General features: G+C 38.9%; 1 protein-coding gene across 2 annotated transcripts in view; it reads left to right on the top strand.

The window, feature by feature from the left end:
- The window catches only part of MAGI2 (membrane associated guanylate kinase, WW and PDZ domain containing 2), a 724,927-nt gene that overhangs the window by 492,779 nt on the left and 216,425 nt on the right, over nucleotides 1-15,723 (top strand). For both annotated transcript variants that reach the window (XM_034063203.1, XM_034063202.1), the window contains exon 6: nucleotides 6,886-6,965. In XM_034063203.1, the coding sequence (XP_033919094.1) occupies nucleotides 6,886-6,965 (80 nt within the window). The remainder of the gene's footprint in view (nucleotides 1-6,885; nucleotides 6,966-15,723) is intronic.

Here is a 15,723-nt window from a genome sequence, read left to right as displayed (position 1 = left end):
ACCAAAGGAGACTTTAACCCTTTATATATTCCAAAAGAAAAATCTTACATAAGCATATTGTGCTCCTACAGATGCCTAGAGGCACCACCACTGTATTAGGACTGAGTACATAAGTCCTTACCTACTGGCCAAGGCCATCTTGGGTTTCACAGGATAGACACCTCCAAACCTGGGTTTCTTCAGGTCCACATACTCTGAGCACACCTAGCAGACTGACAGTATGAAACGCAACACAAACTATCAGTCATAGCTGCTGCCATTCAACCCATAGCCAGAGGATGACTCCTTTTTCACACTTAGAATCATAGAAGAGTTAGGGTTGGAAAGGACCTTAAGATCATCCAGTTCCAACCCCCCTGCCATGGGCAGGGACACCTCACACCAAACCATAGCACCCAAGGCTTTGTCCAACCTGAGCTTAAACACCGCCAGGGATGGAGCATTCACTACCTCCCTGGGCAACCCCATTCCAGTACCTCACCACCCTAACAGTGAAGAACTTCTTCCTTATATCCAAGCTAACTTCCCGTGTTTAAGTTTTACTCCATTACCCCTTGTCCTGTCACTACAGTCCCTAATGAATAGTCCCTCCCCAGCATCCCTGTAGGCCCCCTTCAGATACTGGAAGGCTGCTATGAGGTCTCTATGCAGCCTTCTCTTCTCCAGGCTGAACAGCCCCAGCTTTCTCAGCCTGTCTTCATATGGGAGGTGCTCCAGTCCCCTGATCATCCTCATGGCCCTTCTCTGGACTTGTTCCAACAGTTCCATGTCCTTTTTATGTTGAGGACACCAGAACTGCACACAGTACTCCAAGTGAGGTCTCACGAGAGCAGAGTAGAGGGTCAGGATCACCTCCTTTGACCTGCTGGTCACGCTCCTTTTGATGCAGCCCAGAATTCGGTTGGCTTTCTGGGCTGTAAGCGCACACTGAAGCTGGCTCATGTTCATTTTCTCATTGACCAACACTCCAGAGTCCTTCTCCGCAGGGTTGCTCTGTATTTCTTCTTGCCCAGCCTGTAGCTGTGCCTGGGATTGCTCTGACCCAGGTGTAGGACCTTGCACTTGTCATGGTTAAACTCCATAAGGTTGGCATCAGCCCACCTCACAAGCGTGTCAAGGTCCCTCTGGATGACATTCCTTCCCTCTAGCATATCAACCGAACCACACAGCTTGGTGTCATTGGTAAACTTGCTGAGGGCGCAGTCAATCCCACTGTCCATGTCAGCGACAAAAATGTTGAACAAGACCGGTCCCAACACCGATCCCTGAGGAACACCACTCATTACTGGTCTGCAGCTGGACATTCAGCCATTGACCACAACTCTTTGCATGCAGCCATCCAGCCAGTTCTTTTTATCCACCGAGTGGTCCACCTGTCAAATTGATGTATCTCCAATTTAGAGACAAGGATATTGTGTGGGACAGTGTCAAATGCTTGCACAAGTCCAGGTAGATGATGTCAGCTGCTCTACCCCTGTCCATCAGTTCCATAGCCCCGTCACCAAAGGCCACCATTTCTGTACATGTGTGCAAGAATTTTGGGCATTAACCCACAAAGGGTGAATTGCAAAATAGCCGTTTTAATGCTGATTTCTAGTTACTGTTGCCCTACACACAGAGTACTTGAAAATCATTATTGTGATATCTGAAAAGCTCTTCAGATCTACATATCTTAGACATACAAAGAGGAGGGAGGAGTAAGCATTTTGGAAGTCAGTTTGGCCTACAGTGCACTTCAGTTTCCTCTGCGCCATATACTCTTCTTTGCTCAAGCTGTTTTATTGAGGACCATCTTGAATGTAAGATATTCACAATAAAAACCCAAACAAACCCATATGTGCTGTCCCCAAATACACTGCAGCAGCACATTGGTAAATACCCATTTCAAAATACCTTTCGCGATAATGTGCAAATTACGTACCTTGCGAGAATCACAATTTAGAATAGGTTTGTAGTGTTTTCAGAAGACATTAAGGCTATTACTGTCAGTAACTACTTTCTGTATTCCCGAAAGTGTTTCAAGAGATTTTCTGAGGACTTTTTTAGTACAAGAAGCTTTATCTGTCAAAGTGCTTTAAACTGACAGATTGCTAGCACAAATCCATTATATTAAAATCTTAAGTAAAATAATATACTAAAAAATAATTAGGAAAAAAAAAGATAACACATTGTTAAATAAGAAAAGCTACACTCCTAATGTTTTTTTACTTCCTAAAGGTGTGGAAGAGAATCCAGTGAGATTCCTGGAGAGGCTCTGATCCTGGTGTCTAGCTCTAGTGATAATGGAAAACTGGGGCATAAACAGTCTTTCTGAAGTCTTAAGAGGAGAGCTACAGAGGAAATCTGAAGTGCAGGAGGTTGAGTCAGGGTGGCTGGGAAGTATTCTAAGCTTTCTTTCACACTGTTTAAAGCAGCTCAAGAATATTCTTTCTGCATGTTTAAAATTGTCAATAACTGATACCGGAGGACTCTGATCATAATAAACTCTTTTTGCTGGGTGCAAATACTTGGCAAAGATGGAATATTTAAGGTAACACAGCAATAATTATTTTATTGACTTTTGGCTACAATAAGATCCACTGCTTTACTGAGTGACTATTTTTCTAATTACTTTTCAAATTGGCAATACATTTCAGGCCTATAAGCAGTTTCTATTTTGTATAGCAGGTAACAAATGAGGGTTAATTTAAAAATGTCATGCTATTCCCATGCTCTGCCTGCCTGAAGCAAAACCGAAGGGATCCTTCGTTGACTGCTTTCAAAGTTTCCAAAATTAGGAATTTGCTCTTGCTTTTAAGACAGATTCTAAGACATGCATAGTTGATTTGCCAGTACTTGTCACTTAGCTCAGTCATCCTAGCGAGTAATCAAGATCATTGAAATCTTTTAAGGATGGACTTCCTAAACCTGCTCTTTAATGAAGTGATATGGTCATTGCTGAGTAATGAAGCAGTGGCCAGTAGAAAATGCTGGAGGAGCCACAGCTGTATTTCTCACAGGATGCTTTTGTTGCATCATTTCACTCTCATTCAGTCAGTGACAACTGCTCCGACTGCCTGTTTATGCATTTATTCCACAACTACCACTGCTATTTATCTGCAATTCATTCATAACTAATCTATAAATCCCCAGCCCCTTTTCCTTATGGCTTGTCTGTAAGAGTTCCCAAATGGACACTCATGATTAGACCTAGTGGTAAGGGAGGTAGGTTATACACTGCACATTTTGTAAGGTTTTTAGTGCTGAGAAAGCATCAACATGCACAGCTAATGCAGCAGATCTGTGTTAACGTTACTTTTGCAATTGGTGTTGATTTGGCAATTTTAGTTCCTTCTGCCTTCTTTCCCATAAGCTTTCCTATCAAGGCTTCTTTTAAATGGTATTAAGAACTGTTTAGAAAATAAATACTGTTTCCTTTTATCTTTTATAGATTATAGCACATTGCAGAACTGAAGAGGAAATAGGCAGAGCCCTGGGACACAGTGAAGGTGGCATCTTTCCTGAGGTGTTCCTGTAGCCTGTTCTGACACATTCAATAAGCCAGCACCACTGTGCCTTTATTCTTCCTCTCATTCCCAACATGTCCTACCCGTGTGGGGAAGAATCTGAGCCTTTTTTGTTTCTGCAGTTGACTAACCCCAGTTGTAGTCCTTGCTGGAAGACAAGTAGCAAGTTATTCTGAACAACACTGCATAGTGCTATCATGGCACCCACTATGGGAAAAGCAGCAGCACTTCTAAATCCACAACTTGAAAGCTGGCGCAAGGGATGCTGGAAGAGTATCCTGCCAAATAAACCTCCAGTGTAGGACAGAAGTAGATGTGTATAAAAAACCACTATGCTGTAATCCAGGGCTACTTATTTCCCTCTTATACTGAGATCAGCACAATAGTCATGTCTGTCATCCTTGTAGGAGTGTTTGTGTGTTGTGTACCTGTTTGATAAGATGATCCAGGCAATCAGTACAGTGTAGCACTAAACAGGATGTTAATGACACTGCTTGGGTGTTAGAAGACAGGTGGGTTCAATTCTGTCTTCTTTCAAGTAGAGTCTGTCCTCAGAGCAAGCAAAGATGTTTTTACCCACTGAAGCACTTGTCTAGAAGCATTGAAAGTCCTATTGCAAGAGGTAGCATTGTGTGGTTAGTATAAATGTTAGAGTGGAGAGGCAGGGCAAGGCAACAAGCATGGAGATGGGTAAGGAGGAATTGGGTGATTTTCAAAAGATATTTTCTTTCCTTGTTTGTTATAAATAAGATTTATTGCAGATGAGTTTTACTTCTACTAAGTAGCTGAATGCGTTTGAGAGACAGGAACTAGGAGATGGAGTGCTGCAAGAGCTGATCTACGTGATGTAACGTTTTCATTCTCTGAAATTTTACTGCAGACTGAAGGATCACTTTTCCATTGGAAAAGCTGTTGATTTTTTAATTTGCTTATGCTTTTGTTTAGAATGGGCACAATGCACAAAACTGGAAGACATCAGTCTTGGGTTTATGGAAGCCCAGTTTATTCTGAAGGGAAGCATAACTGTTTGCTTGTTTCTGTTTCTCAGTTTTAACAAAAGCTTTGGAGGCTGTAATTCAAGTAATTCACATTCTCAAACAATAATACTGACCTGGGCTTGTTTTCATCTTGGCACCTGTCTTTACAGATGCCTGAAAACACATTTCTCAGGTCTATAGTAGAATGTCATAGGGGTGTTTCCAAGGCTGGTGAATTGCTCTGTTTCTGATGGTGGACTGACGAGGAAAACACTGGCCAGCTGACTTGCATCAGATCTGGCTTCTAGGACTGACTCTGCCACTGGCTTGTTCGATGGCTATGGACAGTCACTTGATGACTCTATGACTGCATTTTCCACCCTTAAAAACAGGAGTGATGATTTTTATTTCCGTTGTAAACAGCTTTGAGATCTGCTTTATACCACAGTAAAAATTACTAATAGTAATAATATATATAATACTCTTTTAAAGTTGTAGAAAGCTATTTGTGAATCTGGTTTAGTCCCTGCAACCAGTGGGGGTCCCTAAAACCATTCAGAATTAGTAGCTGGGAGAGAGTCGCTGCTGTACAGACATGGCCAAGCTCCAGAGATGTGAATGCAACTCCAACTGGTATGTGCAAGCTCACTATGAGCTCTGGTGCTGCTAATGGAGAACCTGTGGTAGAGTGGGGCTCAGTGTGTGCTGCTGCCTGCACCTGAGTAGCTCTGTAGATACCAGGGTGATGAGCCCACACTGAGCTCCACACTGCTGCAGTGGTATTGTTGCCACTACCTTCCCTCATTAGTTTAAAGGTGTGGTATGAAAATACACCCTACAGGAGACCACAGGCTTCACAGAAAGTGTCTTAGTTACATTTGCTATCAAGCATGGGCTGCTGGCTTCATTTCAAATTACCTTACCTTTGGCTTATCATCCTCATATCCTGCAAATACATTTCTGGTCTCAAAGTAAGGGGTGGTTTTCTTCATCCTTTGTAGCTGTCGTGAATGGTGTTCCAGACTAAGGCATGCTTAAAATAGGGTTTTAATGCCTTAATTTTCATGTTAGTTGCCACTTTATCTATACATAACTCTCATCTACCTTTTTTCCCATCCATAAAGGTGGGGGATGCTTTAATATGGTGACAATAATGCCAAGAAGTAGGCAGTATCACTCTGTTTTTAGAGAGAGAAATCAAGGCAGAGAAAAAGTTATCTGCCATGAACTAAACAGGGTGTCAAGGTAGAAGGAGGAACTGGCTTTAGGCATTTATTTTTCATTAGGGGAATCAGTGGTGTTTGGACCACATTGACCACAGTTAATCAGTAACTCATCAACTGCCAGCTGCATACTAATCTGTTTTATGCCAGGTTTTGTACACCTTATATCAATGTTTGTAAGAAAAGTCTTAAGAACACTTTGAAATGATACAGCAAATTAATAATAGACTAAATAATTCAGTACTCTATGGAACAAGCATCCTCCTAGATGTATCAGATAAATAAAACATGGATTAGAAGTGTCTCTGAATGATGGTATTGTAGGAAAGGCATCTCAAAAAATAAAGGAGTAATGATCACATCTTTTTCTGGTTTATAGTCTTCCTTTCTTAATATCGTTAAAATAATTGGCTCCAAATTCAAATGCTTATGGGAAAGGTGTACATTGAAAAGACCTGGGTTTAAGTCTCATTAGCTGTGCAAAGTATCAATTCATTTGACAAAATATTCCCCTAGAAAACAGTTTGTGCCTTTTCAACGCTTTTGATGGCTGATTCCTCAAAGATCTATTCTGAGTATAGAAAGGAGCCACATGATTCATTCAGCCTGTGCATATCTATTTTACCTCGATAGAAGGATTATATATGGGGAGATAAAGGTTTGTTAAACAAAGTATCATTAATCACTCTGTCCAGAGATGTAGACTTTGCAGGAGCATGCTGTAATTTGCATCACTTTTGCTGTGCCTTGCCAGTGCTGCTGGTGAGAAATAACAAACCTGTATTTATGAAAAGGACAGGTTTAAGATGAAAATAATTCTCTCTGAAAACTGTGAGAATGGTACAGAATCCTGTCGCCTGCACTCGTTCAACGGGAGAACACTGTATTTGTAATAAATTCCTTTTGCTCTGGATGAGTTCTGCATTTTCAATGAGGTTAACTTGGCAACATTCTAGTTGATTTTAATAAAAATAGCTTCTTTGAGGACAGGGAGCTGAGGTTGCCAAATTTACAGCTGCCTTGCACAATTACTCTTACACCTCCTTCAGGGCTACTTAGAACCAGTAAGCAAATTAAGTGTATCGATTGCAATTTTGTTGGACTAACCCTTTTTTCTTAAGGAATAAACTTGATTCCTTTCAGTATGTGTCTGCTCAGAGTGATCTCTTTTCTTTTCAGCCATAACACAAAGACAACATCATGGCTGGATCCACGACTTGCGAAAAAGGCTAAACCTCCAGAAGAGTGCAAAGAAAATGGTAGGTTATTAAGTTTTCGTTGCTGTTCAGAGGGGATTTGCCTTTGTGTGTGTGTGTCTCTTTCAGTTCTTACAAAAATCAGGCATTTAGGGGAATGATGAAAGGTGTTTAATTGCTGCTTTGGTTAGAAGCCATAAGTGATACCAGTTCTCAGTGTGCCATGTGTTTCTGCTTTTTATTCCCCTTTCTGATGCTATCCAAAGCTGAGGATCACAAGTGTGTTTTCTGCCTGTTGTGTGTGTGACTCCGGGACTGACCCTCTCCCTCATCTCCTACAGAGAACTTTGGTCTGCAGAACAGAATCCCTTTTCAGATTCTGAGCTTTTAATCTACAGGCGATTCAATGCATAAGGGAAGCTAGCAGCACCGTGGGAATATGAATATTGTTTGATTTGTATTTAAAGGTACAGTGCGATGCTATTTAGTAGCCAATTTAAACAAAATAGTGTCTGATAAAACAGGGTGTGGGAGGGAGAAAAGAGATCAGTGTCTGTCAGAGTTCAAGGCTGGATTTGGGGGGTACTGCATTGTTAATGGTTTAAAATTTAACAGTGTGAATACTGTTGAGGATGCTTAAAGGAGCTGTAGCTGTTGTGCAGGAGCGATGACTATATTGACAGATTCAGAGATATGAGCTAATACAGATCATATCAAACTATCTTATATGCATTTGGTATAATTTCTGGGTTTCCTCTGGTAAAGTTTCAGGAATCAAAATCCCATAATAAAGGCAAAGTAAAAATGTAATAGATCATGTTCTGAGGAGGCTTTTTCCATTGTTTTATAGTGCAGTGTCAGTTCAATTAGCCAGTTAAAAAGTGATGATTTCTAAAGACTGCTACTTATTTTGTTGTTGTGAGATACAGAGGATTAAATGCATGCATGCTATGTGCATTAATGCAAATCATTTTAAATTATTTTAAATGTGTTAATAGCTTTTCATGTACTGCATCTGATCTATTTTAAATTTTCTGAGATACATTCATTTGGTTAATGTAAATACTATTAGCAGAAAGAAAACTCAGTGCCGGTTTGGGTTGATAAAGAGGTCACTGAGGAATTGCTGGCTGTATAAAATGCTGGGTCAGTGTTTTGGTAAAGAATGTTCCTGGTTTTTTTTTTCTTTTCAAATGGCTTTATTTTGAAAAATTGCTGTATTCCAAAAATCCCTTCCTTATTTCAGCAGTATTTCTGACGTTGTAGTCTGACATCAGAAATTACATGTCTGAATGATTTTGTGATGCTTATTCTAGCACTGACAACACAGGCTCCCAGAGTAAATTCTACAGTGAATGCAACAGAAGTGTGTTACTGAAACAAAATAGGGCACAGGAGTTTTGAAATCTAAATCTCTCACATTACTTACATGAATTTATGTCTTTGCCTGTTTCTTAAGGGATACTAGTGGGAAAGGCAGAAGAAAAATCCACCAGTACCTATGAAGTAACATATTGCAGACTTTCTTGGAGTAAAAGAGCTGGGTTTTTTCCTGGTAGCTGTTGTATATACTGAGATCACCACAAGCACTGAAATATTAAAAAACTCCAGCCAGCAACAAAGTATCTTAAACAATTTAAAATGAAAATGCTGTTAAAGAAACAGCATTATTTTGTAGTTATTTGCCTACTGGATTATCAAATTACTATAGTATGCTGGGTCATGTTGTTCTTGTAAGGGTTACTCAGCTAACTAATGCAAAGTACTTGAAGCATAAAAGACTTTAGAGTGAGATTTTCTGTTCTTAGAGATTCTTCCTGAAACATCCTCTCTTTTCGTAAGATTCTTTGGTTGTTCAAGAATGTAGGCTTGGGGTTTTTTTTAATCCAACACCTGTAGAAGAAAAGGTTCTTAAAAATCCCTAGTATGCCATAAAATGACTGTACCCTGCCACTGAGGTCCAAACCCAGGAACTTTGTTACAGCACATGGGGGTTTGGAATTCTTGTTTAGATTTAATGCCAGATCAAGGAATAATTTCACACATGCTTCAGCTATGGCTTGGTAGATGTTTTTTATGCCAAACATCTTTACTGTTGCACTTTATGATTTATTCTGGCACATTCTGCTCAGAGAAACAGAGCTTTAGAAAGGCATCAGTGTTTAGATAAGAAAAGATACTTACCTTGCTGCCTTATCGCTATCTGCATAACTTGTTTTCATTGACATTCATTTTGTCACATCTGAAACTTGCATTTATTCTCTGAGATACATTATGATGTCCTTATCACCTATCAGACTCTGCTATCAGGCTTTCATTCTGAAGAACCCAACTTCTATGTTCTCCTTTCAGTGCAAATCCTGCCAAATCATATAATCATGGAATCGTTAGGGTTCCTTCTTCATTTTGCTGCCAGCATGAAGTTTCCACATCAGACAATGTTCTTGCAGTGTACAGTATTTGAGTCCTGATGTTCTGGGCTAGCGATACGGGGTGGCCCCTCCGCGCCAGGCATTTCCTTTCTTCCATTTTCATCTCTTTAATGCTCCTTTGCCAAATTCAATTTCTTCATTTTCTCTGGTTTCTATCTGCAAACCCCAGTGCTTGCTCATTTTCTCTTTGCAAAATCTGAAGCAACCTTCCAGCACATCCCTCCTCTTGAAAAATTTTCACATGCCTTTGCCAAGAGACTGACAAGCTCTACCAAGTCAAGCTTTCTTCGCATCCGTGCTGGGGACTCTCTGTTTTCCTTGAATGATACCCATTGCTCTAAACCCCTTTGTAGGTCAGGAGGTTTAAAGGGCTGATATTTATTTCTCTGTCATGGAACTTCTGTGCAAATTTCAGCAAATTGCTTTGACTTTTGCTCTGTCAGATCTACTTAGATTTCAGGTCTTTGAAGAAAGAATTGCCTCTTACTGTTTGTATGGTGCCTACCTAAGTTTCCTAATAGCATTAAGCAGAAATAAATGTCAGTTCTTCACTAAGAACTAGGATTTTTTATACATTCCTGACTTCCTCCAGAAAATCTTTATTAAAAATAATTGTGTTTTCTCTCATGGAAATATTAACTATTTGTGGTTTCTGAAGTGGAATGCTTCTTTTAAATTATTCCTTTTTTCCTTCTCTCCATCAGCATTGGTTAACCAATTTCTATCTGTAGAGTGCTACGGAAGTTGCAGTTCTGCCCCCTTTGTTTCTGAGCTAGATTAATTGGTTGCTACATTTTCTGTAAAGTGATATTAAATAGTAGACTTGCAGGATTTGCATGATTATAGGTATATTATGTGAGTGGTCCACTAACAGAGTCAGCTCTTTGGGAGAGAATATGGAAAAGAATGACAGGTCCCATAAGGCAGTAAAGATTTTAGTTTAATATTGAAAGGCAGTTCAGCCTTAATGACATGAAATATCTGAGGTTTTAGAAAGTTCATTTTTGGGTAAGAAATGTAATAATTAAAATTTTCAAATTCTTTAATTAATTTTATAGAAATTTCCATTTTAGGGAAAAGAGAACATTTACTTCTTTATCCAATCTGGGGATTAAAGAGCCGTTGAAATTTCCTGGGATCAGACATGTCAAATTTCACTTATTTCATCACTACAAATTTCACATATTTCATTACTACAAATTTCACATATTTCATTACCAATCCATCCCAACCAGTAGTCTCCATCACTCTTAATCCATCCCTTCCTTTTTATGTCAACCTTCTTTCTCCTTAGTTTTCAAACCCAAGTAGGCTTAAGACTATAAATAAACCTTTGATTTCACCTAGCATTCATCTGTCATCTGGCTTTTTATCTCCTCTACACCCACCAACTTGACTGCAAAGTATGGATGTTTACTGAGGGTGAGCTGAGTTGCTTTTAAACTTCATTGACTGTGAATGTCAGTTCTATTTTGACAATTAGAGGACACAGATACCTGATTTACATCTGTGTGTAGACAGACATTTAGGTATCTTCACCTTAAACTGAACCCCACTCTCCTGTCACATTTTGTCAGATTATCCTTTTCCCCATTCCTGTAGTCACAGGCAATACCTTTTGGTGAGCTCACTGCCACACACAGATTCAGCATTCTTCATGCCAGAGACACACACATCTGTTCTTGTCCTCTTCATCTTTTTTTCCTAGTTGAGCCCTTTGTTTCATGCTAAGTATGATGTTTCATATTGGGTATTTCCCATCTTAAGCAAATCCTCCAAGCAGATTCCCTTTTGCTAACAGCAACGCTTGGCCACCTCCATACATCCTTGCCTTGCCACTTCATGGTATATAGGACTTCTCCCTTTTACTTTTGATCCAGACAGCAGAGTTGTTTTTCAAGGCTTTTTGTGGCACATGCAGTGTGTCATAGCACATGTGGTCACAAATTCAGGAATTCAGCTCCCTTTCCTCTTTGGAGAACACTGTCATCATCTCAATCATCTCTAAATATTTCAGGAGTTCTTAAAAAAAAAAAAAAAAAGGAAAGCTGTAGATTTATTGCTTGAACAGGTATTTTAAATATATGTATTTATATATTTAATATGATTTTTCTATATAAATAAATAAATTCAGAAGACAAGTGTTCTATTTGGAATCATAAGGGCAATCACTGATTGCGCTTTCTGCAATCTCAGGGTTATAACTATCCCAGGAAACCAATAATTTTTCACATGAGTCAAAATTTTGTGTTACATTTCATGAGCGTTTTAATGCTGGAAAGTACTTTCTCAAAGCCTCACCATTTAACATACAGTCCCTCTTCATGTCCCTGGTCTAAGCTACTGCCTCACCATTTGTATTTGCGCCTATCTAACCCTAGGAATGACTGAAACCCAGCAATTAGTCTACAGTTGTGACTATTTCACTTGTTTCCAGCAGGTATTTTCCTTTGTAAACCATCTAACTGATAGAAACTAGACTCAAACTTCCAGTGACAGAAAAGGGCACCTCTATTGTTATAACTCCACAAATGCAAACAGGAATCCGAAACTGTTTTTGTCAAATTTCACCAGACCTTGTTAAAATTAATAACTTTCCATTATATCTTTAGTTTGTTTGACAGCATGAAAGAAATAAAATCTAGGACTATCTTTGTCATCTTGCTTACATTTAATACATTTTGTATTTCTTGCTAAGAGTTCAAACCACGTAATTCATCATTACATATATCCATTTTAGCTTCAAATACCAGCAAGTAAATCCTATATGAACAAATTTGCTAGATTTATGAGGTATTATCATCAACATGATGATGCGTAAAATTCAGCCTACTCTGCTGCTGTAAAAAAAACAAGAGTTTAAATTCATTGGGGATATTTTGTATTTGCTATCTGATACTTTTCTTCTTCCTTTGGGAAGATTATATATATGGAATGAAAATAACTAATGAAAAAAAACCCCAACAACTGGCATTATTATTGATCTCCATAATTTCTGTTTCATGATGAGGGTCTTAAAAATCAGTTTGTGTTTGAAACTGTTTTGTCTTATTTGTAAGCAGTTTTTCAGTTGTAAAGATTTTGCAACTGAGCATAGAAAAATTAGTAAAAAATGATCTCAAAACTGGAGAACTTGGTTTCTTGTTCTAATTCATACTGCAGAGCTATCAATACTTTTTTTCATAAATAAATAGATGTGACTCAGAGTGCTTTGTGACACAAGCAGTTTCTTCAGTACTTTTAGACACACTTTTTTTGTGAGCATTTCTGTCATGATCAGACTGTAGAATGTCTGTGTACATCTCCTTCCTTTTGATAAGTGCAGGTTTCTCTGTAGTTAACCAGATGAATAAACCTATCCAACATTGCAAGTTAAGTAAATCAGAAACATAACAAATAATTTGCCATTGTTTACTTGATTCTTCACTATGCTGTAGTAAAACATATCAACCCTTCAGTATTTTTGTGTTGTGAATGCATTTGGGCATAGGCATGCTGGTGTTATGAGTAAAGCATTACTTCTTGATTCCCTTATATGTATTTTCACTGGAAACAAAGTAGTGAGCTTTCATCTTCTATGGATACCATTTATGTCTGGCAATTCCCACTACTAGCAATCTATAGCAGGTAAATACGTATATGCAGCTAGGTTTTTGTTTGACTGAATTAGCAGTAGCCTGGAGTTTGAAACCATATGTTTGAGAAGTCTAGGGTACAAAGGGGTATGTGACTTTTTGGCTGATTTTGGATGAATCCTCATCAGAGAGTTACATAGGAAAGTTGGACTGAGTGGTGCTGTACATGGATAGAGGAGGACATGGAATGATGAGGAAGTGCCCTACACTGTTGAGTGGACAAAGTATTAGCAGGACATCTTGGAACTCCAGATCAAGCCCCTTTTTCTGCTGAATGTATTGATCCCAATATGAACTGAGAAAGAAGGCAAGCTTTTGGGTTTTATCTAGTGCTGTGTGACCCTGAGCACTGTATTTGTGTCTCAACGTGGTATTCATTCTCATCACTTTCTAAAACTTTTATCTTAGTGGCTTGTAAAAATCTTATTTTATTTTATTTATTTTTTTGCCAAGTTGTCTCTGCAAACCAGATTGGCCTGTGCAGGCCAGACATGTACCTGCTGAGCACAGGGTATAACATTACCTGATGCAGGGGTAATGTATTTATCTTTAAGATATCTGTGTGTTAGCTAAATTTAGTTGAAAACTGCAATAGATTCAGACTTCAACAGTTGGAGGGAAATGGTGAGCAGACATACACAATGAATCCATAAAGTTCCTTTCCCCAGGAAACCAAAGTAGAAAGAGATACCATCTTCAAAAATTAGGGTTTTTTTCTTGATCAAAACAAGAACTCCTAAAATACACAAGTCATGACTGATATCTAATGCTAAGTGTGAGTTGCATTGTGTGTTAAATGGTATCATTTGTTCCACTATAGTAAAGGGTCTACAAATAGTACTATTTTAAACCTTGTTTCCAGGCAATTATACCTGCTGTTGGATATATATTGAGGAGAGTCTCTTTATTAGACTTTGTACCAGCATAGCTTAATTAATTCTTTTTCTCAAATGCTGGAATGTTGTTGGATGTCAAATAGGTCACTATAAAATCATGCTTTTATGTAGACAGAGCTATGACTATATACAAAGAAACTTTTGCTTATTTTGTTAACAGTTCATATTGTGCAAAAAAAAAACAGAATAGACATTTCAAATGGGAGAGGAAACATCATGCACAATCATAATGAAGTAGGAAGTAGCTGATGGGATGCTCTCTCTGTGAAGGGAAAAATGAAGCATTCCCCACCATAGCTGATGTAGACACTTACTGGATACTTGCTGCAACACCTGATGTGTGGTGACTCAGTGCCTGAAACAGAATCCAGGTCCCTGTGGTGGGAATTTATTTGAGGATAGGGAATCAAATGCAATATGAGAAGCCAGAAAGGCTGGACAGTGAGGAGTGAGGGAGCTGAAGACAGAGAAGAGGACAGGTTAATCACAAGCTTGCATCTCAAATCTTGATCCTCTCTAGAGTTTAGCAAAATATTCAAGGCTCTGAAGTATCAAATGCAGCTAAAAGCCAGAGTCTTGCCTCCTCTTGCATTCTCTCTTGAAGATGTAGCTTATACATGTTTCACAAGAAAAATAAAAGGGGACCTATTCTTTTATTTTAAAACAGCACTTTCTCTATTACAGCCTGGAAAAGATACTGCCCTGCAAGTGAGAAAAACAAGTTAAGTAAGTTCCTCTGCCAGGTGGAGTGCAGAATATAATGCCGGATGAATCAATCCAGAGGGAAAATATGAGAGCAGCATAGAGCATAACATTGTCCCTAGACATTTTAAACCATCCCCTCTGGGATGCTTTGAGTTGCTGTGCCAAGGACTGTTGGTTTTTTTCCCAAGGGCAAGTATGAAATGCTTACAGAGTTCAGCTGAGAGTGCCAGGCACACATGAGTAATTTTGCTGCAAACTTTTGATACTGCTCTGCAAAAGCTTTTCAATTCAGACATCAAAACCCTTCCTGTTCCAGGCCTGAGTCACTTCTGAGTAGGGACTGCCCTAGTAGGGACACACTCCTGCCTGCTGGCTTTGTGATACGAGCAAATGACTAGGAATTGGGAAATGGATTGACATTACCAAATTCATTTCCAGTTTTGACTTAAATCCAGGTGTTTCCAGATGATAAGAATATTGTACCTTTAAACCACAGAGTTCTTAGAACTCTCTTTTGCAGATTATTAACCCCATTTTTAAGTAGTATTTAATGCCATCAGTTTTGTAATGGAGCTGGCATTACTTGTAATAATATTGATCGCAATTAATGTTTTCAGTCATTTAAGTACATACTGAACATGCTTTTTTTCAGCTTGTATTTTCAATTTTGGTTCAATTAAACAATAATGAAATCTCCTGAATTGTCAAGACCTTTGGAAGGGCATTCTGTGTTGGCAGCATCAGCTGTGCATTAATCGACAAAAAAAAAAAATCAATGCCAAAGCCACAGTAGTGATAATAAAAATAAGAAAGGGGGAAAATCATTGGTGTTTCTTCTGGGCCCTCAGGAGACACTACTCTGGCTAACCTAGTTGTCTTAAAGCCTTATAAGAGTAGTGCTTTTTCATCCTTGGATAAGATTTAGGACAAAGTTATCTGTCCACATAGATATACGTTGGTTGCCTGCACCTTGGGACCAGCCCTGGGCAACCTGTCTGTGCATCCCTGGGGAACTCTTGAGTGCTGGGACCGCTTCCTTGGAGTACACTTATCAGTGTGATGGAGAAGTTTTTTAAGCTGTGCTGGACTGTTAAGTATTACTTTGCTTTCAGAACCATTAGATTCTCTGTCTCGGGTGTACAAATCCCTGTAG

This window comes from Melopsittacus undulatus, chromosome 5 (genome assembly GCF_012275295.1).
Source record: "Melopsittacus undulatus isolate bMelUnd1 chromosome 5, bMelUnd1.mat.Z, whole genome shotgun sequence".
Taxonomy (NCBI): Eukaryota; Metazoa; Chordata; class Aves; order Psittaciformes; family Psittaculidae; genus Melopsittacus; species Melopsittacus undulatus.
This window is presented reverse-complemented; position numbering and strand designations above follow the sequence as displayed.